At 45.9% G+C, this 25174-nt stretch overlaps 1 protein-coding gene and 1 non-coding gene across 4 annotated transcripts in view; both read left to right on the forward strand.

The window, feature by feature from the left end:
* Positions 1-25174, forward strand: part of Dnmbp (dynamin binding protein) — a 106770-nt gene that overhangs the window by 74609 nt on the left and 6987 nt on the right. For all 3 annotated transcript variants that reach the window (XM_052762336.1, XM_052762337.1, XM_052762338.1), the window contains 10 exons: positions 2996-3189; positions 3757-3856; positions 8432-8579; positions 9167-9184; positions 9760-9959; positions 11461-11591; positions 12479-12583; positions 21821-21949; positions 23546-23878; positions 24226-24405. In XM_052762336.1, coding sequence (XP_052618296.1) covers positions 2996-3189; positions 3757-3856; positions 8432-8579; positions 9167-9184; positions 9760-9959; positions 11461-11591; positions 12479-12583; positions 21821-21949; positions 23546-23878; positions 24226-24405 — 1538 coding nt within the window. The remainder of the gene's footprint in view (positions 1-2995; positions 3190-3756; positions 3857-8431; positions 8580-9166; positions 9185-9759; positions 9960-11460; positions 11592-12478; positions 12584-21820; positions 21950-23545; positions 23879-24225; positions 24406-25174) is intronic.
* Positions 21165-21272, forward strand: LOC128095774 (U6 spliceosomal RNA). The gene has a single exon (XR_008213378.1). It is a non-coding gene; the product is annotated as a U6 spliceosomal RNA (small nuclear RNA).

Here is a 25174-nt window from a genome sequence, read left to right on the forward strand (position 1 = left end):
CCAGCCTGGTCTATAGAGCGAGTTCCAGGACAGCTAAGGCTGTACAGAGAAACCCTGTCTCAAAAACAAACAACCAAAAAACAGAAATCTATGAGTTGAAATCGCAGGTTTTTGTTGTTATTTTTGTTTATCTGTTTTTCAAGATGGGTCTCATGTGGCTTACTCTAGCTGAGAACTCACAATGTAGTTGTGGATGACCTTGAACTCAGGATCCTTCTGCCTCCTCCGAAGTGGCATTATAGACAAGTACCACCAAGGGGAGCTTAAAACAAACAATTCCATTAGAAAGGTTTTCTTCCAAGGTTAGGGGTAAAGAAGCATTTTCTCTAACCCGTGCCAGGCCATGGATTCCATTCCAGTACAGCAGTAAACGAGCTGTGTGTACGGTCCAACTGATTTCCGAATGGTACTTTAGCACTGTGATGCAATGAGAAAGATGCTTGAAATGTTGCCACTCACGGTGCCAAAAAGAAAGTTCAGGAGAGATATTAGCTGTAGTTTTAAACTGTGTTTTGGATAATGTTCAGTTGATAGAAAATTGCCATGGTACCAGGAACTCCCTGTGCGTGCTGTTCTTTCATTCTTTCTGGTTTTCTCTTCCTTCTCAGTCACCTGAGAGTTTATTGCATGCCTAGTCCCCCTAGTCGGCTTCTGTGTGTGTTTCCTGTGTAGGGGAGAGAACTTGGGGTCTGGTAAAAGTGAACCACCAGCCTAGTGAGTATGGGTATTTCTTGTGTGACCTGAAAGGATTCACTCCTGAGGGAATTTGAATAATTCCTGTAATCTGAAGCTGCTCTCCAGCCCCGGCAGATGACCTGGCGGTGTGCTTGCAGCCAGCACAGGCGGGCCAGCCTGATGTGCTGGAGAACTGTTCTCCAATTTTGACTTTCCATGACAGTGACATTTTGAAGACTATAAAGCCTCAATTTGAGTTTGCTGTTTCCCCCTGATTCATTTCAAAACCAACATTTGTGACTAGAATACTGCAAAAAGAGTGGATGGTGTTTCTAGGCGTATTTAGAAATCTGTGACATTTGCTTGCCTCTTACTGGTGACCTTGATTTTGAAGGTCAGGATGTCTTTTCTCTACTGTGTATTCACTACTTTTTTTTTTTTTTACATTTTTGTAATTAACATGTAATGTTTAATAATTAATTTAAAACTATGCAAATATTCTGATCATCTCAATCTCACCATCATCACCAGCATTATCTACTGATTTGATTTTTTTGTGTTTGTTTTTGAGACAGGGTCTCACTCTGTAGCCCTGCTGGCCTGGAATTCTCCATGTAGTGCAGGCTGGGGTTAGAGGTCTGCAGCACCACATCTGAAAATGCTGCTGCTTTTTTTTTTTTATGTCTCTGTCATTTTTCTGGTTCTTACAATTTGATATCTTCCGCAATTTGATATCTTCCGAGAGAGAGCTTTCTCCTCTTCCCCTCATGTGTGTTAGGGCTGTGGGCTCCCAGTTCTTGCTTGATCCAGTGGATTATGATGTGTTGGTGTGCTGCTGACTTACTTTTGGTACTGAAATGCCTGGTTGGCCCGTTACCCTCTCCTGCTCCCTGTCTTTGTTAGCATCTCCCCCTCCGCCTCCCCCTTGTTCAGGACCTCCTTGCTTTGCAGAGCAAGATGTCTCCCGCCCCCGCCTGTAAACACTGGCATTCCTAACTCCTTAGGATTAGGGACAGCAGAAAAGAGTTTTGAAGAAATCAAGTCTGCTGAAAGACCAGTAGTGTGGACACTTTTTGTTGCTTTGAATTGCGCTCACATTCCATACTGTATTTACTTAGCAAATCGGTAATTTTTAAATAGGTCTTAGAGTTTAAAGGAAATTCGGCTGGAGATTGTCTTGCTGTTGTATTTCTTCAGTTGTTTATTTTTACTTCAGTTTGTTTCAGTGAGCAAATGCTTCTCAGTTTCTCCATGAGTCTCACCCTGTGCACCCAACTAACAGGAATTGTCGGGGTCATGGCAAGGATTATTTTCCTTCAGAAAAGGTCTCCCTGTGGAGAGACCTGGGTGGGCTAGAACTTGCTGACTGGACAGGCTGGGTTTAAATTCCCAGAGATCCCCCTGCCTTTGTCTTGGAGCATTGGGATTAATGGCGTATGTCACCACACCTGGCAGGATGTTAAAAAATGAAATTTGATTAAGGAAATTAATGTCTGTAGTATTTTATACCTGTCTATTAGGACCAGTGTGAAGTAACCAATCCTCTGTGAATCTTGATTACAGTTTGACTAGGGAGGCAGATCTTTACATACCTAACAATATGCTGAGGTAAATCCTCAGTAGTTCTCAATTCTCAGGTAGGCGAGTCCTTTCTCTGTCCAATCTGCCATTGCTATGTGTTCCTCATAATAGTCTTTTTTTTATAATTAACTTTTTGCCTGCCATTTCTTCATGTTTAAAACATTTCATCACTTTATTAATCTGCTTTGTGTGTGTATGTATGTGGTGTGCATGTGCCATCGCAGCAACACAGAGAGGTCTGAGGACAACCTGAGCGAGTCAGGTCTCTCCCTTGGACCATGTGGGTCCCAGGGAATGAACTCGGGACCTCTGGCTTGGCAGCAAGTGAGTTTACCAGCTGATTAACCCAAGTTAGTATCGATGTCCTCCTTTCCCAGCGTGGCATTTTTGCTGCAGAGGTTACGAAGGAGTTTTATATCTGATTAAATAAAATTAGTTCTTGATAAGGCTGGCAGTCCTTTCAACTTCACAAAGAACCGGTAGATAGTGAATTGTCCCCTTATTGTGACCAAGCTTCTTTGGGGACCAAAGTGAAAAGGATCCTGCACTGTTGGGAGTGTTCCCCGCGGAGATAGCTTGCCGAGCTCCCCATCCATGTTTACAGTGGATGTTTGATCAGCTCTCCTGGTGGTCCTCAACTGTGAAAGCTCTGGCCCTCCAGGAATGCTGCTTCCTGGTTCCAAGTGCTGGGGAGTCCTCCTTTTACACAGATGCTAACGGGTCCTCCTTTCCCTTCCAGACATGACGCTCCTCTCTTCCCAGTCTTCATCCCTGGCGGCGCCCTCTGGGTCTGTGTCCCTTGAAAAGCCGGAGCAGAGGATGCTGGAGAAGAGAGCCAAGGTGGTGGCTGAACTTGTGCAGACGGAAAAAGACTACATCCGGGACCTGGAGATGTGCATTGAGCGGGTCATGGTGCCGCTGCAGCAGGCACAGGTGGGGTTGGGCGTCGGCCTGACATTGTGGTCCTTTAGGCCTGCAGTGCTGGGATTGGAGCAAGGCTTTGATGCCTACTGAGTACCACAGGTGCAGACTGAGTGGCTCAGTGGTGAAGGAGTAAAGAATCAGCATGTGGGAGGACTGACTTACCATGGCACAGTTTCAGGTTTTAGCCTGCGGTTGGTTGGTGCTGTTGCTGTATCACGGCAGGGATTATGCAGTAGAACAAGCTCCCTCCTGGCACCCAAGAAGCAGAGAGTGAGAAGGGGCGGGGCCTCAGCTCTCTCCTCAGTGACCTCACTTCCTCCAGGTAGTCCTCACCTGCTGAAAGACCCACTTCCTGGTAACCTCAGGCTTTTAACACATGAGCCGCAGGGGGACAGTCTGGAGCTAGACCACACCTTAGTTAGGGACAAAGGATGACAGTGAAGATGAGGATGGGTGCCTGTTAGAGAGCCGGGGTGGGAGTGAGTGAGGCGGATGACCTTGGAGCAGTACTCCTAATGCGAGTGATGTTTCCTTCACTTCCTCTCCGAGCATCTTGATGCTGTTTCTCTTGCTCAGGTACCCAACGTTGATTTCGAGGGACTTTTTGGAAATATGCAGACGGTGATTAAAGTCTCAAAGCAATTGTTGGCGGCCTTGGAAATCGGCGATGCTGTAGGTATGAGCTCATGCAGTTGTCTCGGTCACAGGGGTGGTGGGAGAGGGGGCCCTTCTGTGGCCAGGTGGTGTACTAAGGGGATGATGTTTTCTGCAGTGCAGAGGTGTATAGGCCCTGCTTACTCTCTTACTTTAGTCCATCTTAATGTGGTTAGTGTATTAGCCATAGAAATTTTGGGTGTCATAGATATGATGGTTTTCTGGCTGGAGGAATATGAGATCAACTTAGGGGATCAACATTCAGTATTTATTTTTAGAAGCTTTTATCTCAGTTCTGTGTTATGTCTCCCAGTGGTGATTTACAGTGTGTTTGCTGCTAGAATGTCACACACACCTGTAAGCACAGGTGGTAGTAATGGGAAGATCAGAAGTTCAAGGTCATCCTCAGCTACATAGCAAGTTGGAGGCCACCCTGGGCTACATGAGACCCTGTCTCAAATTTTTAAATCTTTTTGTGGATAATTATAAAAAATATTCAAAGAACATTCATCTGATTCTTATAGCCAAGGGTACTTATCCATTCATTACCTATTGTCCCATGTAAGTGGGCACTTAGCAACTTTAATCAGTAAACATACATCTCTAGGTTCTGTGGGTAGGGACTTGGAAGGATCTAGGACGGGTAGCTCTAGCTTAGGGTTCTCCTGGGATTGAAGCTGGGCTGTTGGCCTGGCCAACTGTTCTCAGTGGACTCTTCTGATAATGGATGAGTTCAGAGTCACCAGAGGGGAGCCAAGAGTGAGAGAAAACCTGGGACAGGAGGCTCTGAGAAGGGTCCCTCCATCCCTTGTGCCATACTCTGTGGGAAGTCATGAGCGGGGATATACTATCATATTGCTATTTTAATAGAAATGTAAACAAGCTCTTCACAGTTTCAGCTGTCCCGTTAAACTCAACATCTAGCAAAGGGGCCCCTGTGTCGTTTAAGAGTGTCGTTTTAGCTGGGCATGGGGTGCATACCCGCAGTCCTTGCACTTGGAAGCAGAGGCAGGAGGCTTGAAGCAGGTTTCGGGCCAGCCTGGTCTACATAGTGAGTTCCAGGCCAGCCAGAGCTACATAGCGAGACCCTGTTTCAAACAGATAAGAGTGCCATTTTACGTTTGCAGACCTTTTCCAGAACTCCCTCTGGTTTCTCCTTGTCATTGTCTGGTGGTAGTTGCCATGCCTGTGCCTAAACTGACTCCTAGAAAGAGAGTGGGGTCCTACTGCCACATTTACCTGACTCCCTAAGGCTGACATCAAAGCAGAGTCAGGGCCTGCCTTCCTCAAGGCAGGGCACAGGCTGTGAGGTGAGGCCAGAGCATGTGCAGCCTGGCCAGATCTCAGGGGTTTCCTCCTGTGAGTTGTTCTAACCTTATTTACATGGGAAAGAGATGATGGGAAGGAAGTTTGCCCGGGGTGACATGGCTCTTAATTCAAACTCGGGTCTTGGTCCTTCAGACTCACAGTTAAACTCTGTCACACAGTACAGTCATATTCCAGATTAGCGCTGCTGTTGTTGTTGTTGAGCAGTTAGAAAGCTGGGTCCCGGCTGTTAGGGAGAGGTGAGAAGGGAGCGCATGTTGGCGTCCTGGTGAACCAGCGTGGATTCAGTAATAAGGCGTGGAGGCTAGTGTCTAAGATCTTGCCGTGCATTTGAGGTACCTGCAGGTGATTTATTTAAATTAGAGGAAAAATGAGACATTTAGCTGACATCTAAAGAGGATTAATCACTCATTTTTCTCCCATTTTGTTCCATTATGTGTTATGTTTGGGCCCTCAGGTGGTCCTGACTTCACCAGAGTGACTTTCCGCTCTGCTCCTCTTTATGCCAAAGATTGTGAGAGTCTCTCTCTGTCCCACCAGCCGGCTCTCAAGTAACAAACAACACGGAGACTTCTTTAATTATGAAAGCTTGGCCTTTGCTTAGGCTTGTTTCTAGCTAGCTCTTGTAACTTAATCCATTTCTGTTCATCTATATGATGCCACATGGCTCATGGCTTTTAACTTTCCCCCTGCATGTCCTGCTTCCTCTGTGTCCAGCTGCAACCCCGCCTTTCTTCCTCCCCAGGCCTCTGTCCCCAGAAGTCCCGCCTAACCTCTTTCTGTCTAACTATTGGCCATTCAGCTCTTTATTAAACCAATTACAGTGATACATCTTCACACAGTGTAAAGGAATATTCCATAACAAAAGGTGTGTCTTAGGTACCAGCTGGTATTTGGGGCTTCAGGGGTAGCACTCTTAGAAGATGGATAATGGGAGCATGTGATGACATGGACAGACACAGTCAGGGCTCAGATGACCACCTGATCAAGAGGGTCCCCACACAAGTAGCATCTCAGAGTGTGGAGAGTCTTCTCCCTTTCCTGGCTGCATAAGGCAAGGACAGTGGGGTGTTCCCTTCATGAATTGGGGCGTTTAAGGAGTTCTTACAAGGGGGAGATTTGCTCTAAGGTTTTGTAAGAGTTGCTTCTGGGCTGAGGTAATTTTGTCTCCCAGAACTTTCCAGGTCAGGATGTCATACTCTTAAGTGGCAGGTGTTGGCCGCCACAGGGTGTTTGAGTGGACCTCTGAGCTACGCTTAGTCTAAGAGCTACACTGTCTCTTAGCGTATGCACAGTAGATAAGAACAAAGTGAGGAATTAGAGCAGCCACAGCCCCACCGTCATACGGTGTTGTGTTTATTTTTAGTTCTTTCTTTCATTCTCACCGAAAATCAGCCATGAAGTTAGGTGTCGGCCTTCGATATGCTGAAGGCATGTGTGGGAAAGCAGTATGGCCTCAGAGACAGAAAGGCTGAGACCCAGGCACGAGGTTCAGCCTCAGTTAGGAAGAGGGTCTGCGGAAGGTGGCAGTGACGTGGGAGGGAGCGGAAGGTGGCAGTGACTGGTACCGCTCCGATCCAGACACCCTCAAAGCCAGCCTCAGGTTGACCTCAGGCCTGTGTCTTCAACAAGGAGTAAGTGGGAAGAGACTGAGCATCCGATGAGGGGAGGATCTTTGAGGCTGAGAGAGGTCAATTAAACTTCGTGAGCCATTAACAAATCACACAGAAGAAGGAATGAAGGAAAGAGGAAAGACTTCTTTTAATGCAGAGTTGAGGTGGCTGCTCTGAAAAGCCTGTGGGGGCAGAGATGGCTTCACAGTCAGGATCCCTGGCTGTCAGCTCCTAGCGTTCCTCCCGGGTGGCTCACAACTGCTTGTACTCCAGCTCCAGGGATCTGATGCCCTCTTCTGTCTTCTGTGAGCACCAGAAAATGCCCACACACATAAATAAAATAAAATAAATCGTTGTGTAGAAATGTACTTCGGGGTCAGTGCTGTGCCTAACTGACTGTAGACCACTTGGCCTATGAATAGATTGCCTAGAGTCTGTGAATTTGGAGAGAAAAGAAACATTGCCTCTTTATTTACTTTTACTGATTTCTTGCTGAACTTTGAAATTCACTTGCAGTGTGACCATAGGGAAAGCAGTCACCTGTGACTTTTGTCACTCACTGGCACATCTGTTCATTTCGCCTTAGACTATTGCATTTACCATGAGTTTCAGTCCCCCTCGTCCAGACGCAAATGTTGGTTTTAGTTGCTTACCTCTGTCATAGAGTGAACATGTGGGGCTGGCCAGGCTCATTGCTGCACCCTGTTATCCATAATGAAGCACGTGTGAGGGGCCGGAGTGGCGGCTCGGGTAGCGAGCACTTGCTTCTGTAGACAGAGGATCTGGGTTTGATTCCCAGCACCCACATCATGACTCACAACTGTCTGTAACTCCACTGTCGGGGATCTGATTCTCTCTTCTGGCATCCATGGGCACCAGGCACATACATGGTGCACATACATACATACAGCCAAACACAAATTAAAAAGAAAAAAATAAGCTGGGCGATGGTGTCACATGCTTTTAATCCCAGCACTCGCAAGGCAGAAACAGGCAGATCTCTGTGAGTTCAGGGCCAGCCTGGTCTACAGAGGGAGTTCCAGGACAGCCAGGACTGTTACACAGAGAAACTTTGTCTCAAAAATAAATAAACAAACAAACAAACAAATAAATAATTTTATTTAATAGTTTAATAGATTTTAAACTTCAAAGAACAAGAAAAACACATCATATTACAGGTTGAGGCTTTTTAATCACAGATATTTCAAGTAGTGTAGTAAATTGTATTTGTACCCTTAATGTTTTTATGTTGTATATAAGGTTGAAACCACTGCTGTGGAGGGATTCTTCATCCTTGGGCAGATGTTCCTGGAGAGTATAGAGCAAGAGGGTCATGTGGCCTGGTCACGTGACCACTTGGGGAGTGTTTGTGGATGCTATTCTCTGTCTTCATGAAGAGGACTGAAAACTGTCTTAAGGCAGAATGTGTAAATACATGTTCTCAAAAATAAACACATGGGTAGCATAATTCTCTCAGTTGTAGCTTAAATGATTTCCAGTTTACTCTATTACAAGAGTACCTATTAGCTTGACAGATTATCTTACTGTTTCTTGTAGCAGGTGAACTTGAATGACCATGCATTTGTAGATATGCTTTGGATTTAGGATACCAAGAGTAGTCCTGACTAAGTTAGTGTATGTTTGTGTGTGCTCCAAAGGACCCGTGTTTCTTGATCACCGGGATGAACTTGAGGGAACGTACAGGGTTTACTGCCAGAACCATGATGAAGCCATCTCGTTGCTAGAAATCTACGAGAAGGACGAGAAGATCCAGAAGCATCTGCAGGACTCCTTGGCAGATCTTAAGTAGGAGATGTGATGGGTCCACCTCTGCCCTTGCTCTCACTCCCACCTGTTAGATGGTCCCTGTGCTTATGATATCTACCTGCCAACCTTATATTACACATGAGTGACTCATCATCCTGTGTCCTGTGCTGTATCTTGCTCCTTTCCATGATGTCATGGAAATCTTAAGTGACTTCCCAGTTGTAATGGCTTAGTTAGCAAGCCAGGGATGGTGACACGTGCCTCTAGTTTCAGTTCTGGGAGGCTGAGGCACAATTACAGTGAGTTCAAGACCAACATGGTCTACACAGTGACTTTCAGGCCAGCCCAGGCTACATAATGAGACCTGTCTGAAGGGAGGGAGGGAGGAAGGGAAGGAGGGAGGGAGGGAGGAATTGTATGTGTCTCAAACTGAGTCGGAATTTTTAGACACAAAACAGCCAGGAAGATGGTGGCTGTCTGTCTAGACAAGGATACCCACCGTTGGCATTCATGGTGTTCTTCTGTCCCGTGGGGCTTTAGTCTGCTGAGTAGGCTTGTTGTTAGAACAGTGAGAAGATCAGTGCCATCTCTAATACACTCTTTTTCCCCCTGCTTCCACCCTGTAGGAGCCTGTACAACGAATGGTAAGTCCCCTCCACTTGGTGCCTAGTGCACACACCATTTATTCAGGGGGGTCTTCAAGCCCCTGGAAGGCTGCTTTCGTTTCTTTATAGACAGAAATCTAGACCTACTTTGCCATGTTTTTTCATAGCACTTACACCAGATACCACTTTATTAATTTGCTTAGTGCTTATTTTCTTCCACCACAGCAAGGATAACTTTTGGTTGCTGTTAAGCACCTATAATAGTGCTTAATAATTATCAGGTGCCCAGTAAATGTAGCCACACACCATATGGCAACTTTCCAGTCAGTGGTTTGCCGCCTGTATGGTGGCAGTGGTCCCTGAAGCTCATATCCCCTGGGGGCACCCTGGCTGTCTTGCTGGGTATACATTTTGTAGAATTAGTACAACATAGTCACTTAAGGTCAAATATCTCAGAGTACAGCCATCATTCTGCGGTACAGGACTGCATTCATTGAATAAATGAAAACAGAAGGCAGAGTCAAAGACCAAACTGTCTGTAGGGGTAGCAGGTGATACCCAGAAACACCGTGGCATTGGCAGTTGACTGGAGTCCTTTCTGCTTGCTTTTACAGGGGATGCACCAATTATATCAACCTGGGCTCCTTCCTCATCAAGCCCGTGCAGAGAATAATGCGTTACCCACTGCTGCTAATGGAGTTGCTGAATTCTACCCCCGAGTCCCACCCGGATAAAGTGCCCTTAACCAGCGCAGTGCTGGCCGTGAAGGAAATCAACGTTAACATTAACGAATACAAGCGTCGGAAGGATCTAGGTAAGAAAGGCGCAGGAGCTTTCCCGGCTGCCAGGCCCTCCTCCGAGAGGGCTGTTCTCTAAAGAATTACTTCCCAAGAGTTAGACAAGGTGGGGGCCAGGTGTGATGGGGCCGGGAGGAGGAAACGGTGATGGGGTTCGGGCCCGCTGTGGTCTGAGAAACACAGGCTGATGATAACAAACCTCCGCTCTGGACAAGTGGAGACGGGATGATTAAGCAGTAAGTGGTGGGACAGAGAATGCCTCTGCAGGAGGTGTGGAGACAGACTAGACACGTGGTTCTCAACCTGTGGGGCACAGCCCCTTGGGTATCCCATATTAGATATCCTGCATATCAGATATTTACATTGTGATTCATAACAGAAGCAACATTGTAGTTATGGAGTCGAAATGAAATAATTTTGTGGTTGGGGTCACCACAACGTGAGGAACTATATTAAAGGGTCTCAGCATTAGGAAGGTTGAGAGCCACTGAACTAGACAGTGGTGACATGAGGGGTCTTTGTCACACACTGTCCCGTCAGGTCCTCTAAAGCAGGCCTTTTCAACACCTGCTTAGGTTATTTTCTGACTCATCTAATTCGAGTGTTGCTGCTGCCTGCTAAATTCAGGCTTTTTGTCTTAAAACCCCCGACCACGCCCTCCCCAGACCCTGTTTGTTACCACCTGTGCCCAGTGACCTGCTTTCTGATAGCGCCCTCCGCTCCCCCCCAGCCCTGTGCAGTCAGCTGACTGGATGCCCACTCGCTCCCCACAGAAGGAGCTGAGCTCTTACTCTCTGTCACAGTCCTGACGGAATACTCAACAGGCGCAGTGTGGTGATTGCACTGAGTCTGGGTTCAGAGGTCGTCGTCGTGGAGAATTCTCGGCTTCTCCTGGCTCTTTTGTGCACTGTGCTGGAGTAATCCACATGAAACCCCCACCCCCTGCCTTCGCCCGCTGTGGCTTCCGCTGTGGCTTCCGGAGCTCCCTGCCTTGGAGCCTTGCTTTGGGTTCAGCCTCCTGATACAGTGTCCTCTTCTACGGTGACAGGGTGGCCTTTCCGCTCCACATCGACTGTAACCTCCAGACTTCTGTCTGCGAATATGCCTAAAGTATGACCCAGTGGCTTTCCTGTGTGAAATGGTTGTCTGTCAATATCTCATTTGTATATGCGACCATCATACACTAACCTTAGATGGTTCAAAAATATTAAGCTCGAAGAGGTAAGATGGCTTTTCTGAAGCTGAGCCTTGATTAGTGGCAGACCTGGGCATTGCACTCACAGATGTCCCCGGCTGCCAGCCTCTCTCTGCCTGGGGAGCCACGCCTCTGTCCAGACTGGGTTTTCACTAGTATTTTGTCTGTTCAGTTTTAAGTTATTGGAGACAAGCCCTCGTTCCTGTTTGGGTTAATTTCATTTTATGTTCACTGAAAACCTGTGTGTTTCTGGGCTGGTAGACCTGCTGAGTTCGGCTGAGAGGGGGGCTTTTTTTGACCAGTGGCCCTGACTTGCATCCTAGTACTTAAGTACCGCAAAGGAGACGAAGATAGCCTCATGGAGAAGATCTCCAAGCTGAACATCCACTCCATCATCAAGAAGTCCAACCGGGTCAGCAGCCACCTGAAACACCTCACTGGCTTCGCTCCTCAGGTGAGACCCGTGCTTGCAGGCCCAGCATGTCTGACAGCTCTGCAGGGCCCTGGGGACAGCTGGCGTGGGTTGGCACGGGACCGTTCTTGGTGCCTCTTCTGGTTTTGCCAGTTAGTGGAGATAGGGCCCTGCAGCCACCAAGCTGCTTATAATGTGCACAGAGGCGAATTAGGAGGCCAGCTGGGCCAACATGTGATAGTTATTGTGGTCTTCATGCCTCGAAGACGCTTCCGATCTATTTGGAGTACCTGATCCCCAGTGCAGGGGTACAAGCTGGAGGGATTAAGAGATCATCTAGATGGATGCCTTCTGTTAGGAGGAGGGAAATGTGAAAGTAAGAGATTGAGCAATTCGAACCACAGCTCAGCAGTTGCAGACCTGGAAGTCTCCAGGCTTCATCCTGTGCGTCACATACAGATGGTAACGGGAGTGGAAAATAAATGGCAGAAGAGACTCACTCTCCCCGTCTCGAATTTTCTTTCTGAACACCGTCGTGTACTTAAACAGGAGTTCAGTGAAAGCATGCTTCTGAACCTGAGTTCATCTGAGCCTTCATGGAGAGCAGGGGAGGGGCTGTGTGTGTGTGTGTGTGTATGTGTGTGTGTGTGTGTGTGTGTGTGTGTGTGAGAGAGAGAGAGAGAGACAGAGAGACAGAGAGACAGAGAGAGAGAGAGACAGAGAGACAGTTAATGTGTCAGTTTGGAAGTAGGCAGGTCCACATCTGTTTGAGATTTCAGAGTATAGAGGCAGGCATCCAAACTCAGTTTGATAGGATTTAGGAAACAGCAAGTTTACATTGTTTTGGTGAAAGATGTTTCTAAGATATTTTTGCCAATAAGGCCTGTTGAAAGGAAGTCCAGATGTCTAAAAGCACTCCTTTTGAACAGCTGAAAGATGAAGTGTTTGAAGAGACAGAAAAGAACTTCCGGATGCAGGAGAGATTGATTAAATCTTTTATCCGAGACCTGTCCCTCTACCTCCAGCATATCCGGGTGAGTATCAGTTAGGGTCACTCTTCCTCCTCTGAGCTGTTCACCGCATGCTGTTTAATGAAAGCACTCTGGACTGAAATGACCGCTCGTCCACCTTTAGAAGATAAGCACTTTATAGTCTTTTCTTTTACTGAAAATAGTTTCTTTTTCCATACAATATATTCTGATTATGGTTTCCACACTCTCTGCTTCTCCCAGGTCCTCCCCTCCTTCCCACCCACCTGGACCCGCCCTCTTTCTGTCTCCCATTAGAAAACAGTCACCTAGGGATAATAATAAAATGTAGTACGAGAAAACAAAAGCAGACAAATCAGAACAGGAGGAAACAAAAGGCTCGAGAAACAGAAATATTTGTTCCCACGTCCAGGAATCCCATAAAAACGCAAAATCTGTAGAACTTAAAAATAAATAATTAAATAAATGTAAAAATAGAAATTAAAGTAAATTAAAAAAAAAAAGAAAGCCCTGACATGACATTCTAAGACTAGGAATCCCAAACATGCCACTTTGTTTGCTTGTTCTTGGCCATCTACTGGTGGGCATGCGCTCTACCCTAAGAGTAGTTTGTCTCCCTGCTGAGACTCCCTTGGAGAAAACCAATTTTTCATTTGTAAGGGGGTCATCAACTGGGGATAGCTTCTGGGTTAGGGCTGGGGACATGTGTTCCCTTCTCTAGGACCCCCTCCGTACTGACCCATGCAGGCCCTTGCCTCAGTCTCTGAGTTCACAAGGGTCAGTCCTGCTGTGTTAGAAGGCCTTGTTTCCTTGCTGTCCCTTTATCCCCTCTGGCTCTTACACTCTTTCCAAGTTCTCTTCCTCAGTATTCCCTGAGCCCTAAGGGGAGGGATTTGATGGTGACATCTGGGTTAGGGCTGAGTCTTTCAAGGTTTCTCACTCTCTGCATAATGTCTGGCTGTGGGTCTCTGTATTGTTCCCATCTGCTGCAGGAAGAAGCTTCTCTGATGATGGCTGAGCAAGGCACTGATCTATGAGGATAGCAGAGTGTCATCAGGAGTCATTTTATTGCTAAGTTCCTTTAGTAGAACAGTAGTATTTGGTTTTCCCCTAGGTCCCTGGGCTATCTAGTCTCATATTCCCCTAGGTCCCTGGACTATCTAGTCTCATATTCCCCTAGGTCCCTGGGCTATCTAGTCTCATGTTCTTGGCCACCCAGGCAGCATCAGGTATGGGCTCCATCTCATGGAGTGGGCCTTAGATCAAATCAGAGGGTGGTTGGTGACTCCCACAAGCTTTGTGCCACCATTGCACCAGGGTATCTTTCGGGGGGACACACTGTAGATCGGAGGGTTTGTAGCTGGGATGGTGTGTACGTTTCTCCTTTGGTAGCATGCAGAGTACCTTTCCAGTACCAAGAACACGAGCCAGCAGGAGTGAAGGCTCTAGGCAGGCTCCAGCTTGGTTTTCCACGTTTAGTGAGTTGTATGGGTGTTATTTTCAGCAATAAGGTCTTACCATCAGTTTGTGGAGAGCCTTTGCAACAGCCTGGGTTATTTGGGGGTTCTCATAGGACCCCTTTCCAACAACTTGATTAGATATAACCCACTCCCAGTACCGAAACTTCATTTGGTGATGAAAGATATCTAGTCAGGGCTGTTTCCCCTGTTATTTGGCGATTTTATTCAGATTGCCTTCATTATGTGTACATAATTTAGGAAGCTTCTACTGTATTGGGTCTCTATATGACCCCTCAAATGGCCCTTAACTGTCCCTCCTTCATCCCCCTCTCCCCTCCCCTTTCTTGTTTGATCTTCCTGTTCAGTCCATCCCCGTCTCTGTCATTACCCTCAACCCTCCCCACGACCACAGTCTATTCGTAACTATCTATTCTTTTTCCCCTTCCTTCTTTCCCCCCAGTCCCTTACTCTACACCTAACCTCTGTGGTTCTACCGTCTAGCTTGCTTATCTAACTTAATAGCTAAACATCCACATATTAGCGAATGCATACCATATTTGTCTTTCTGGGTCTGGGTTACCTCACTCAGGATGATTTTTTTTTCTAGTTCCATCCATTTACCTGTGAATTCCATAATTTCATTTTTTAACAGCAGAGTAATATTCCATTTTGTAAATGTACCACATATTTTTTATGCATTCATCCATTGGTAGACATCTAGGTTATTTCCAGTTTCTGGCTGTTATGAATAGAGAAGCTGATTGAGCAAACGTCTCTGTAATAGGATGAAGCATCCTTTGTGTGTAGGCCCAAGAGTGGTGTAGCTGGATCGATTCCTATCTTTCTGATGAACTGCCACACTGATTTCCATAATGGCTGTATGAGTTTGCACTCCCACCAGCAGTGGAGGAGCGTTCCCCTTGCTCCACATCTTCACCACTGTGAGCTGTCACTCATGTTATTGATCTTAGCCATTCTGACTAGTGTAAGGTGGAATCTCGAAGTAGTTTTGGATTGCATTCTCTGATGACTAAGAATGTTGAACATTTCTTTGCATGTTCCTTGGCCATTTGAGTTTCCTCTTTTGAGAATTCTCTGTTTAGATTTGCAGCCCATTTTTAAATTGGGTTGTTTTCTTGATGTCTAGTTTTTTTGAGTTCTTTATATATTTTGGGTATTAGCTCTCCAACGGATGTGGAGCTAGAGAAATCTTTTCCCATCCTGTAGGCTGACACTTTTCAAATGATGTGTCCTTTGCTGTGCAGAAGCTTCTCAATTTCATGAGGTCCCATTGGTTGATTGTTGATCTTGGTGCCTGTGCTAATGGTGTTCAGTTCAGAAAGTCTTGTCCTGTGCCAAGGCTGTTCCCCACGTTCACTTCTATCAGGTTCAGTGTGTCTGGTCATATGTTGAAGTCTTTGATCCACTTGGACTTGAGTTTTGTGCAGGGTGATAGACATGGATCTATTTGCATTCTTCCACATGTAGATATCCAATTAGACCAGCACCATTTGTTGAAGATGCTTTCTTTTTTTCAGTGTGTAGTTCTGGCTTTATCAAAAAATCAGGTGTCCGTAGGTGTGTAGATTTATGTCTGGGTCTTCAGTTCAATTCCATTGATCAATGTGTCTGTTTTTGTGCCAATACTGTGGTGTTTTTATTACTATAGCTCTGTAGTATGACTTGAAATCTGAAATGGTGATACCTCCAGTAGTTCTTTGATTATTCAGAATTATTTTATCTGAAAATTGTCATTTCAAGATCTGTGAAGAATTGTGTGGGAATTTTGATGGGGATTGCATTGAATCTGTAGAATGGTAAAGATGGCCTTTTTTAAAAAATGATTTTTTTATTTTTATTTTTATGTGCATTGGTATTTTGCCTGTGTGTGTGTCTGTGTGAGGGTGTCCGATATCCTGGAGCTTGAGTTACAGGCAGTGGTGAGCAGCCATGGAATTAAGCCTGAGTCCTCTGAAGAGCAGCCAAGTGTTCTTAAACCAGTTCCAGCCCCAGGATGACCATTTTTACTATATTAATCCTACTGGTCCATGAGATCTTTCCATCTGCTAACATCTTCTTCAGTTTCTTTCTTCAATGTCTTAAAGATTTTAGTCGTACAAGTCTTTCACTTGCTTGGTTAGAGTTACTCTATTTTTATATTTTTTAAGATTATTGTGAAGGGTGTTGTTTCCCTGATTGCTTTCTTAGCCTATTGTCATTTGTGTATAAGACTACTGATTTTCATGAGTTAATTTTATATCCTGCTACTTTGCTGAAATGTTTATCAGGTGGAATTTTTGGGGTCCCTTACGTATACTGTCATATCATCTTCATATAAAGATACTTTGTCTTCTTTCTAATGTGTATCCCCTTGATCTCCTTCAGTTGTCTTACTGCTCTGGCTGAGACTCAAGTACCTTATTGAATGGGTATGGAGAGAGTGGGCAGCCTTGTCTTGTTCCTAATTTTAGCAGAATTGCTATGAGTTTCTCTCCATTTAAGTTGATGTTGGCTGTGGGCTTGCTATAAACTGCCTTTATTATGTTGAGGTATGTCCCATGTATCCCTAATCTCCCCAGGACTTTGTCATGAAGGGGTGTTGGATTTTATCAAAGGCCTTTTCTGCATCTAATGAGATGATCATGTGGGTTTTGTCTTTCAGTTTGTTTATATGGTGGATTATATTTATTGATTTACATATGTTGCCCCATCCTTGCATCTCTGGGATGAAACCTACTTGATCATGGTGAATGATCTTTTTAACATGTTCTTCGATTCAGTTTACAAGTATCTTTTTTTTTTTTTTTTTTTTTTTTTTTTGGTTTTTCGAGATAGGGTTTCTCTGTGTAGCTTTGCGCCTTTCCTGGAACTCACTTGGTAGCCCAGGCTGGCCTCGAACTCACAGAGATCCGCCTGGCTCTGCCTCCCGAGTGCTGGGATTAAAGGCGTGTGCCACCACCGCCCGGCCAGTTTACAAGTATCTTAATGAGAATTTTTGCATTTATGTTCATGAGGGAAACTGGTCTGTAATTTTATTTATTAGGTCTCTATGTATGAGGTTTAGGTATCAGGGTAACTGTGGCCTCATAAAATGAATTGGGCAGTGTTCCTTCTGTTTCTATTTTGTTGAATAATTTGAGAAGTCCTGGCATTAACTCTTTTTTGAAAGTCTGGTAGAATGCTGCACTAAAACCATCTGGCCCTGGGCTTTTTTTGGTTAGGAGACTGCTTCTATTTCATTAGGGCTTATAGATCTGTTTAAGTTGTTTATCTAATCTTGATTTAACTATGGTAAGTGGAATCTATCAAGAAAATTATCCATTTCTTTTAGATTTTCCAGTTCAGTAGAGTACAGGGTTTTAAAGTCTGTTCTTAGGAGTTTTTGGATTTCCTTGGTGTCTGTTATATCCCCCTTTTCATTTCTACTTTTGTTAATTTGGATAGTCTCTTCCTTTCAGCTAATTTGGATACGGGTTTGTCAATCAATCTTACTGATTTTCTCAAAGAACCAACTCTTTGTTGGTTTCATTTATTCTTTGCACTGTTTATTTGTTTCTATTTTATTGATTTCAGCCTTGAGTTTGATTGTTTCTTGCTGTCTACTCATTTTGGGTGTGATTTCTTCTTTTTGTTCTAGATCTTTCCTATGTGCTATGTTGCTAACATGAGAATTCTCCAGTTTCTTTATGTAGGCACTTAGTGCTATGAATTTGCCTCTTAGCACCTCTCTCATGTGTCCCATAAGTTTGGGGATGTTATGTTTTCATTTTCATTCAATTCTAGAAAGCTTTTCTTTCTTAATTTCTGTCTTGACCCATTTTTCATTCAGTAGAGAGTTCAGTTTCCAGGAGTTTGTAGGCTTTCTGTTTCTGTAGTTGTTGAAATCCAGCTTTAATCCATGGTCAGATAGGATGCAGGGGTTTTTTTTGTTTGTGTTTTGTTTTTTTGTTTTTTGTTTTTTTTTTTTCAATTTTCTTGTAGCTGTTGAGACTTGCTTTGTATCTGATTATGTGGTCAATTTGGAGAAAGTTCCCATGAGCTGCTGAGAAGAAGGTATATTCTTTTATGTTTAGTTGAAATGTCCTGTAAATGTCTGTTAGGTCGTTTGGTTTATGACATCGGTTAGCTGCAGTATTTCTCTGTTTAGTTTTGTCTGGATGACCTATCCCCTGGTGAGAGTGGGGTATCGAAGCTCCCACTCTCAGTGTGTGAGGGTCAATATGTGATTTCAGCTGGAGTAGTGTTCCCTTTATTAACGTGGGTGCCCTTGTGTTTAGTGCATAGATGTTAAGAATTGCAATGCCCTCTTGGCTTTTTCCTGTGATGAGAATCTAGTGTCCTTCCATCTCTTCTGATTAGTTTTGGTTTGAAGTCTGTTTTGTCAGATATTAAAATGGCTACACCAGCTTGTTTCTTAGGTCCATTTGCTTGGATCTTTTTCCATCCTTTTAACCTGAGGTGATGTCTGTCTTGATGTTGAGGTGTATTTCTGGGCTGCAGCAGAAGGGTAGACCCTGTTTTCGAATCCGTTCTGTTAGTCTGTGTCTTTTTATTGGGGAGTTGAGACCATCAACGTTGAGAGCTGTAAATGAGCAGTGTTTGTTGACTCCTGTTATTTTATTCTTGTGGTGTGTTTTCCCCCCAACCCATTTTGATTTGCTGGCCCGAGATTACTTATTCCTGTGTTTTCTTGGTTGTGGTTAACCTCTTCCAGTTGAAGTTTTTCTTCTAGCACTTTCTGTATTTGTAGATATTGACTGCTTATATTGAGTTTTGTCTTGGAATACCTTTCTTTCTCCATCTTGTGATTGAAAGTTTTACTGCATATAGTAGTGTGGGCTGGGATCTAGGCATCTGGATTTGGGATGATTGTAATTCTAGAGGCTGATATCTGGTCTTGTCTTTATTGGGTGGGTATTTTGTTCCTTGGTTTTTGTTGCCCTCTCTGGTTCTTAGGAGGCTGTTGCCTGGTAGGAAATGTTTCTGGGATCTTGCTGGGTGTGACCCCTGGGGGTTCTGGGTACAATGTGTTCCTAGGTATTGGGAGCCAATACTTTGGAGTGTGGATGGACTAGAAGGAGGGGAGCAGTGGGGGTCCACAGGAGAGAAGGACAGTAGAGTGTTCCACCAGGATCTACTTAATCCCCTGTGAAAAGGGGGTGGGATGTTGAAGAGAGGCCACAGCAGGTAGTCTGCAACAGAGTTGGGGATGAGAGGAGGGATTGGATTTGGAGAAGGGAGAGAGAAGATCTGAAGCTCGCCTACTTACTTCTCTGGCAGGCTTGGCTGGTAGGTTCCCAGGGAATGCCTGCCGTAGTTGGGGGCTGGGATAACGAAAGGTGGGCAGAACAAAGGTAGGAGAGTTATGGAGACGCCCTTCTGAGTTTGGGACTGTTTCATGTAGCCCAGGCTGGTCTCAGACTTGCTGTGTCTATGTATCGTAAGATGGAATTAAACATTTTTTGAAGACTTGTTGTTTGTGTGTCTGTGTGGAGGGATGTGCAGACATACATGTGGGTGCCTGCCAAGGATGCCAGATCCTCTGGAGTTGGAGTTACAGGTGGTTGTGAGCCGCCCCACACAGGGGCTAGGAACTGAACTCAGACCTCTGGAAGAGCAGCAAGTGCTCTGAGCCACTGGGCCATCTCTCCAGCCCTGGCTTTGAACATTTGATTCTTCTTCCATCTTCTGAGTATTGGGATTTCAGGTGTGAGCCACCATGATCAGCCATCTTAACTTTCACCTTGTAAAGTTGAGCTGTCGGAACCATAAGAACCCTAGGGAACAGGAGGAGCTAAAGGCCAGATGGTCAGGTGGGCCAGGGTCCTTGCTGTTTTTCTTGGAATTCTCTTGACTAGAACGCTGTGTGTAGGCACTGTAGGGTGTCTGCTGTATTCTCGCCATAAGTGAGTATTGTTTCCTTTCAAAGAGATTTCTTGATTTGAAAAAAATGTTTACTATAAAAGAACAAAGGGTAAGGTGAGCGTGGTAGTGTTCTCCCAGTCTGAGGAGGCTGAGACAGAGGGATTGCTGTGGGTTTGATGCCAGATGGGCTGCAGCCAAGACTGTCTCAGTTTTGTTTTTTTTTTTCCAGTAAAAAGTGACAAAGGGGATAAGGCAGGGCCTATCTATCTAACAGTCATTTGACTGATGGGTGGGCGTGGCTCTGACCAGCAGTGCAGGTTAGGGGACATGCAGGGGACACTTCTGTCACTGCTGAAAGGTCCTTCCCAGCAGCAGTAGATGGCTGCACGTGTGTGGAGGCCCGCTGGCTGTGCACTTCCCTGTGTTCATCACACATGGGACTTCACGGGAGTTTTGTTTGTAAATCTTAGGTAGTCCAGGCTGGCCTCAGACTCACTATGTAGCCAAGGATAACCATGAACTCCTGCTCCTCCCACTTCTAACTCTTGAATGCTGGGATTGCAGCTTTGCACCCCACACCCTGCGAACAGCTGTTTAAGAGGAAATAAGAAAACCATCACCGTTGGTATTAGTTCTCCTCTAGAGAAGAGTTGGGGATTCTTTTCAGTTTATCCTGCTGACCAAGTATAGGCTTTTTTAAATATCAGACTCCCCGTATGTATATGATATTAAGATTTTAAGATGTTTTTTGCTAAGGGGATTTTTGTTGATCTTTGAAATGTACTCATGGAGATTTTAAGTATTTGGATTTCATCTGCATTAATATCAACACAGTAGGCATTCCCTAAACTTAAAACGTCAATCACTGTGCCAAGTAGACAATCTAGCTGAGGACTCAGAAATAGTCATGGGGGGTCAGGGCCCTCTCCCGTGGGGTTCACTTCGTCAGCACGTGATAATTGAGCCAGCAAACACAACCGATCTCTGCCTTCTTGGAGCTCACATCTCAGTGGGTGTGGACAAGGAGACATGAACAAGGTTTAGCCGCATCATCTGACAGAGGCTGTTGTTGTAGTGATGGGAAGATTCTGAGGAGGGTGGAAGCCGTCACTGGAGCCAGAGTCAGCAGTGGTGGTGGTGGGGGGGGGGGTTGACAGGTTCTCAAGAGGGAGGTTGAAGCAGCTGACCTCGGGAAGGGACAGTGTGCGCCAAGGCTTGAGCAGGGAGGGGACTGCTCATTAATCCTGCAGGAATCCTCTGATTCCGAGTTGAATAACTTACGGTGAATTAAGAAACTCTCGGTACTTGGTTTGACAGCTCATACACTTAAAATCAGGACAATACAGACAAGATTAGCATGGCTCCTGCTCAGGAATGACACACACATTCATGAAGACTCCCTAATCAAAAGAGAAAAGCTCTTTCAGGTCCATTCTGAAGAACTTAAGTTTGATTCCCAGCACCCACATCGGATGGGCAGCTCACCATCTGTGACTCCTGCTTCAGGGGATAATGTCCTCCTCTGGGCTCCACAGGGGCCCACATGCGCACCCATGTACATTTTTTCAATCTTTCTGTTTGTTTGTCTTTGTTTTTTTAAAGGCAGGGTTTCTCTGTGTAGCCCTGGCTACCCTGGAACTCTCTCTGTAGACCAGGCTGGCCTCAAACTCAGAGATCCATCTGCCCCCCCAAACCCTGCAGTATCACTGGCCTGCTTTTTAAAAAAAAAAAAAAAAACTTAATAATAACAAAAAATAACTTTCTCCTACTGGGGTATAGAAAAATGCTAAACTGATAAATTCACCAGTTTTTCTGTAACTACAGTTCCTTTCTCTGTGCCCCAAACATCATTTATAAAGACATGCTTATTTCAAGTAGGTAAGCTACTGCTCAGGGTGACTGTTGAAGACCAGAAAGTTCTTCGTATTTTCACTCGTGTCTTTCCCACGGGCTCCAGGAGTCTGCATGTGTGAAAGTAGTGGCCGCCATGAGCATGTGGGATCTGTGCATGGAGAGGGGCCACCACGACCTGGAGCAGTTCGAGAAGGTGCATCGCTACATCAGTGACCAGCTCTTCACACGTTTTGTAAGTGACCGTCCAGCCCCTTTCAAGGCTTGGCTCCCTTCCTAGGGTCCCCTCAAAAGGCAGCTCACACAGAAGTCCCTTCCACAGAGGCCAGAGTCACAAGCTTTCGTGTGCCACATCCGAGTTTAAGGTAGAATGTGACCAGTGGAGGGATGGTAAGAGGACCTGTGAGTGTTCTGGGTTTCCCCATAACTTAGGTTCTTCCTTTCAGAGGGTAAACTATGGAGAGAAGCTAGGAAATTCGGTCTGGCATAGTCACTGAGCATTCTGATCTCAAAACAAGTTATTCCTAAATATTCCTTTTGCAGTTAAAATATCATCAAATAGGTTTTTATACAGTAAGTGGCTTTTTAGAGAAAGTGCTGCAGGCAGATTGCTGAGGAACTTCTAAAGAGGTCATTAATTGCCAGTAGACCGTGCGTGCAGGGTTAGGGTTTGTTGGAGCTCTCTGCAGGCGGAGTAAGGCTAAAGCGGGCGGTGTGCACACGAGGAAACTTCCAGGGGCGCCAGCAGGAAATTGCTTTAGTAATGTGCTCCTGGGCTGGGGTGGCCCAGCTGGCAAAGAGCTGGGGACCCAAACACTTTTGTTGTTGTTGTTAGTGTTGTTTTTGGTCTTTCAAGACAGGGTTTCTCTGTGTAGCCCTGGCTGTCCTGGATCTCGCTCTGTAGATCAGGCTGGCCTCAAACTCACAGAAGTCCTCCTGCCTCTGCCTCCCAAAGGCACGTGCCACCACCATGCCTGACCTGAGGACCTCAGTTCTAGCTCCAGTGCTCTTGTTAAAAAAGAACAGGTTTGGTGGCGCATTCTTGTCATCTCAGCACTGGAGGCAGGGACAGGTGGCTCACTGGCCAGCCTGCCAAGCTTACTTGGTGTATTTCAGGACAGCAAGAGACCTCTTCTCAGAAATTAGGTAAACGACCCCTGAGCACGACACCAAGGGTGTCCTCTGACATCTGCGCACACACACTCCTGCACACATGCAGCTAACACACTACTGAGTGCTTACATATATGTTTATGTGTTTAACGGCATACCCTCATTGTCTGTCTTTCTAGAAGGAATAAGAGAAAGACCCTGTGAAAAGTAAAGTGGGCATTACCATGCAGTGATGACTTCAAAATGAGTGAGGGGGTGTAATCCCAGACTTCAGGACTCATCTGCAGCTAAAATCAAGCTGTGTAGACCAGTGCATGTCACGGGGTAGCCACACAGACCAATCACACATCATACTGAGGCATACTTCACTATTCATCAGCGAAGAAGCTAGCGAGGGGGGAGCCTGGCTGGCAAGGGTCCGATTGTGAGAATTGCCTGGTGAAGCACAGTAGGGCATGGAAATGGGCCTGCACAGGATACCTTGGGCCTTAGAGCAAAGAGGGTATAAGACATGGCCAAATCGCTGGGCGGTGGTGGCGCACGCCTTTAATCCCAGCACTCTGGAGGCAGAGGCAGGCGGATCTCTGTGAGTTCCAGGACTGTTTCACAGAGAAACCCTGTCTCTAAAAAACAAAAACAAAAGACATGATCAGATCAACTTTAAAGTGCTTTGGAGACAAAATGAGGTACCGACCAGCGACATGCCTTTGTCCCCACAGAAGGAGAGGACTGAGCGGCTCGTCATCAACCCCTTAAACCAGTTGTTGAGCATGTTCACGGGGCCCCACAAGCTGGTGCAGAAGCGCTTCGACAAGCTCCTGGACTTCTACAACTGCACGGAGCGAGCGGAGAAGCTTAAGGACAAGAAGACTCTGGAGGAGCTGCAGTCAGCCCGCAACAACTACGAGGCCCTGAACGCCCAGCTGCTGGACGAGCTGCCCAAGTTCCAGCAGTACGCCCAGGGCCTCTTCACCAACTGCATCCACGGCTACGCCGAAGCCCACTGTGACTTCGTGCAGCGGGCCCTGGAGCAGCTGCAGCCCCTGCTGTCGGTGAGTCCTTCCCTCTGCTGGCGCCGAATCATCTGTGAGGTACAGCTGGTGCTTTCTAGATTCTTGGTCGAGTCATTAGGTCCTGCCTACCAGAGACTCTTGGTCCGTTCTCAGTGTCTTGAAGCCTGAGGTTGTTCAAGCATCTCTTTCCATCTTGAGCCATTTCTAGATGGGTTGGCTCGCAGGCAGTGACCGAGTTCCTTGTCTCTTGCGTCGGCTGCCATTTTGGTACCTAATTCAGCCAACTACAGCTGACTGTAGTGAGTAGTTGGCTCTGAAGACTGTCAGGCCCAGGGACCTTTCATCTGTGTTTTCTTCTTCCTGTCTGGACTCCCTCCGGTCCGCAGTTACTGAGAGCCACTGACCGAGAAGGCAACTTGATCACCATCTTCCATGAGGAGCACAGCCGGATCCTACAGCAGCTTCAGGTCTTCACCTTCTTCCCCGAGTCGCTCCCTGCTCCCAGGAAGCCCTTTGAGAGGAAAACCACAGACCGCCAGTCGTCCCGGAAGCCCCTCCTTGGCATGGTGAGTAGGTACCTGGTGTGGCTCCCAGGACCGATAGGTTCACACCCGGCATCTAAGCATGCCACTTCATCATCTCTAACCCAGATGGTAGTTGATTACCAGCCCTCCATCACGGCTCTTACCAGATTTAAATGAGTTAATGTGTGGGGTTGCCCAGCACATAAGCACTGTGCAGATAGACGTTATTAATATGGAAGAGCCCGGTGTGCTTCTGCATATGGACAGCTTATGGGAGTTTTGACTTTTCATAATAAATGCAGAGTAAGAGGTTATCGGGCCTGTTCCGTCACAGGCTCTGTTTCCTGAGCATCACTGATGTGGCTCTGGTACCCGACTGGGACCAGCTGGAGTTTTGATGTGAATTTCAAGTTGCCTTCTGAAATCACTCTTGGATCTTAGTAAAGCATTAATACATGATGGGTTAATTAAGGGAAATGAGCTAGAGAGTCATTCAGGCCTGTGTTGGGTCATGTATTAGGGAAGTTGTTAGCACAACCACACTGTTAATGACTTTTTCACCTGGAGTAGCATTGTGGTGTTTTGTTTCTTAACATAGTTTTTTCATATTTTAAAATTAGCGGTAAGATATACCAGATCAGCTGGGCGGCAGTGGTGCACGCCTTTAATCCCAGCACTCGGGAGGCAGAGATCTCTGAGTTTGAGGCCAGCCTGATCTATAGAGTGAGATCCAGGACAGGCACCAAAACTACACAGAGAAACTCTGTCTTGAAAAACCTAAAAAAGAAAAAAAAAAAAAAAAAGATATACC

The sequence above is a fragment of the Peromyscus californicus genome, unplaced genomic scaffold (genome assembly GCF_007827085.1).
Source record: "Peromyscus californicus insignis strain IS unplaced genomic scaffold, ASM782708v3 Scaffold_4__1_contigs__length_199733344, whole genome shotgun sequence".
In the NCBI taxonomy this organism is placed as follows: Eukaryota; Metazoa; Chordata; class Mammalia; order Rodentia; family Cricetidae; genus Peromyscus; species Peromyscus californicus.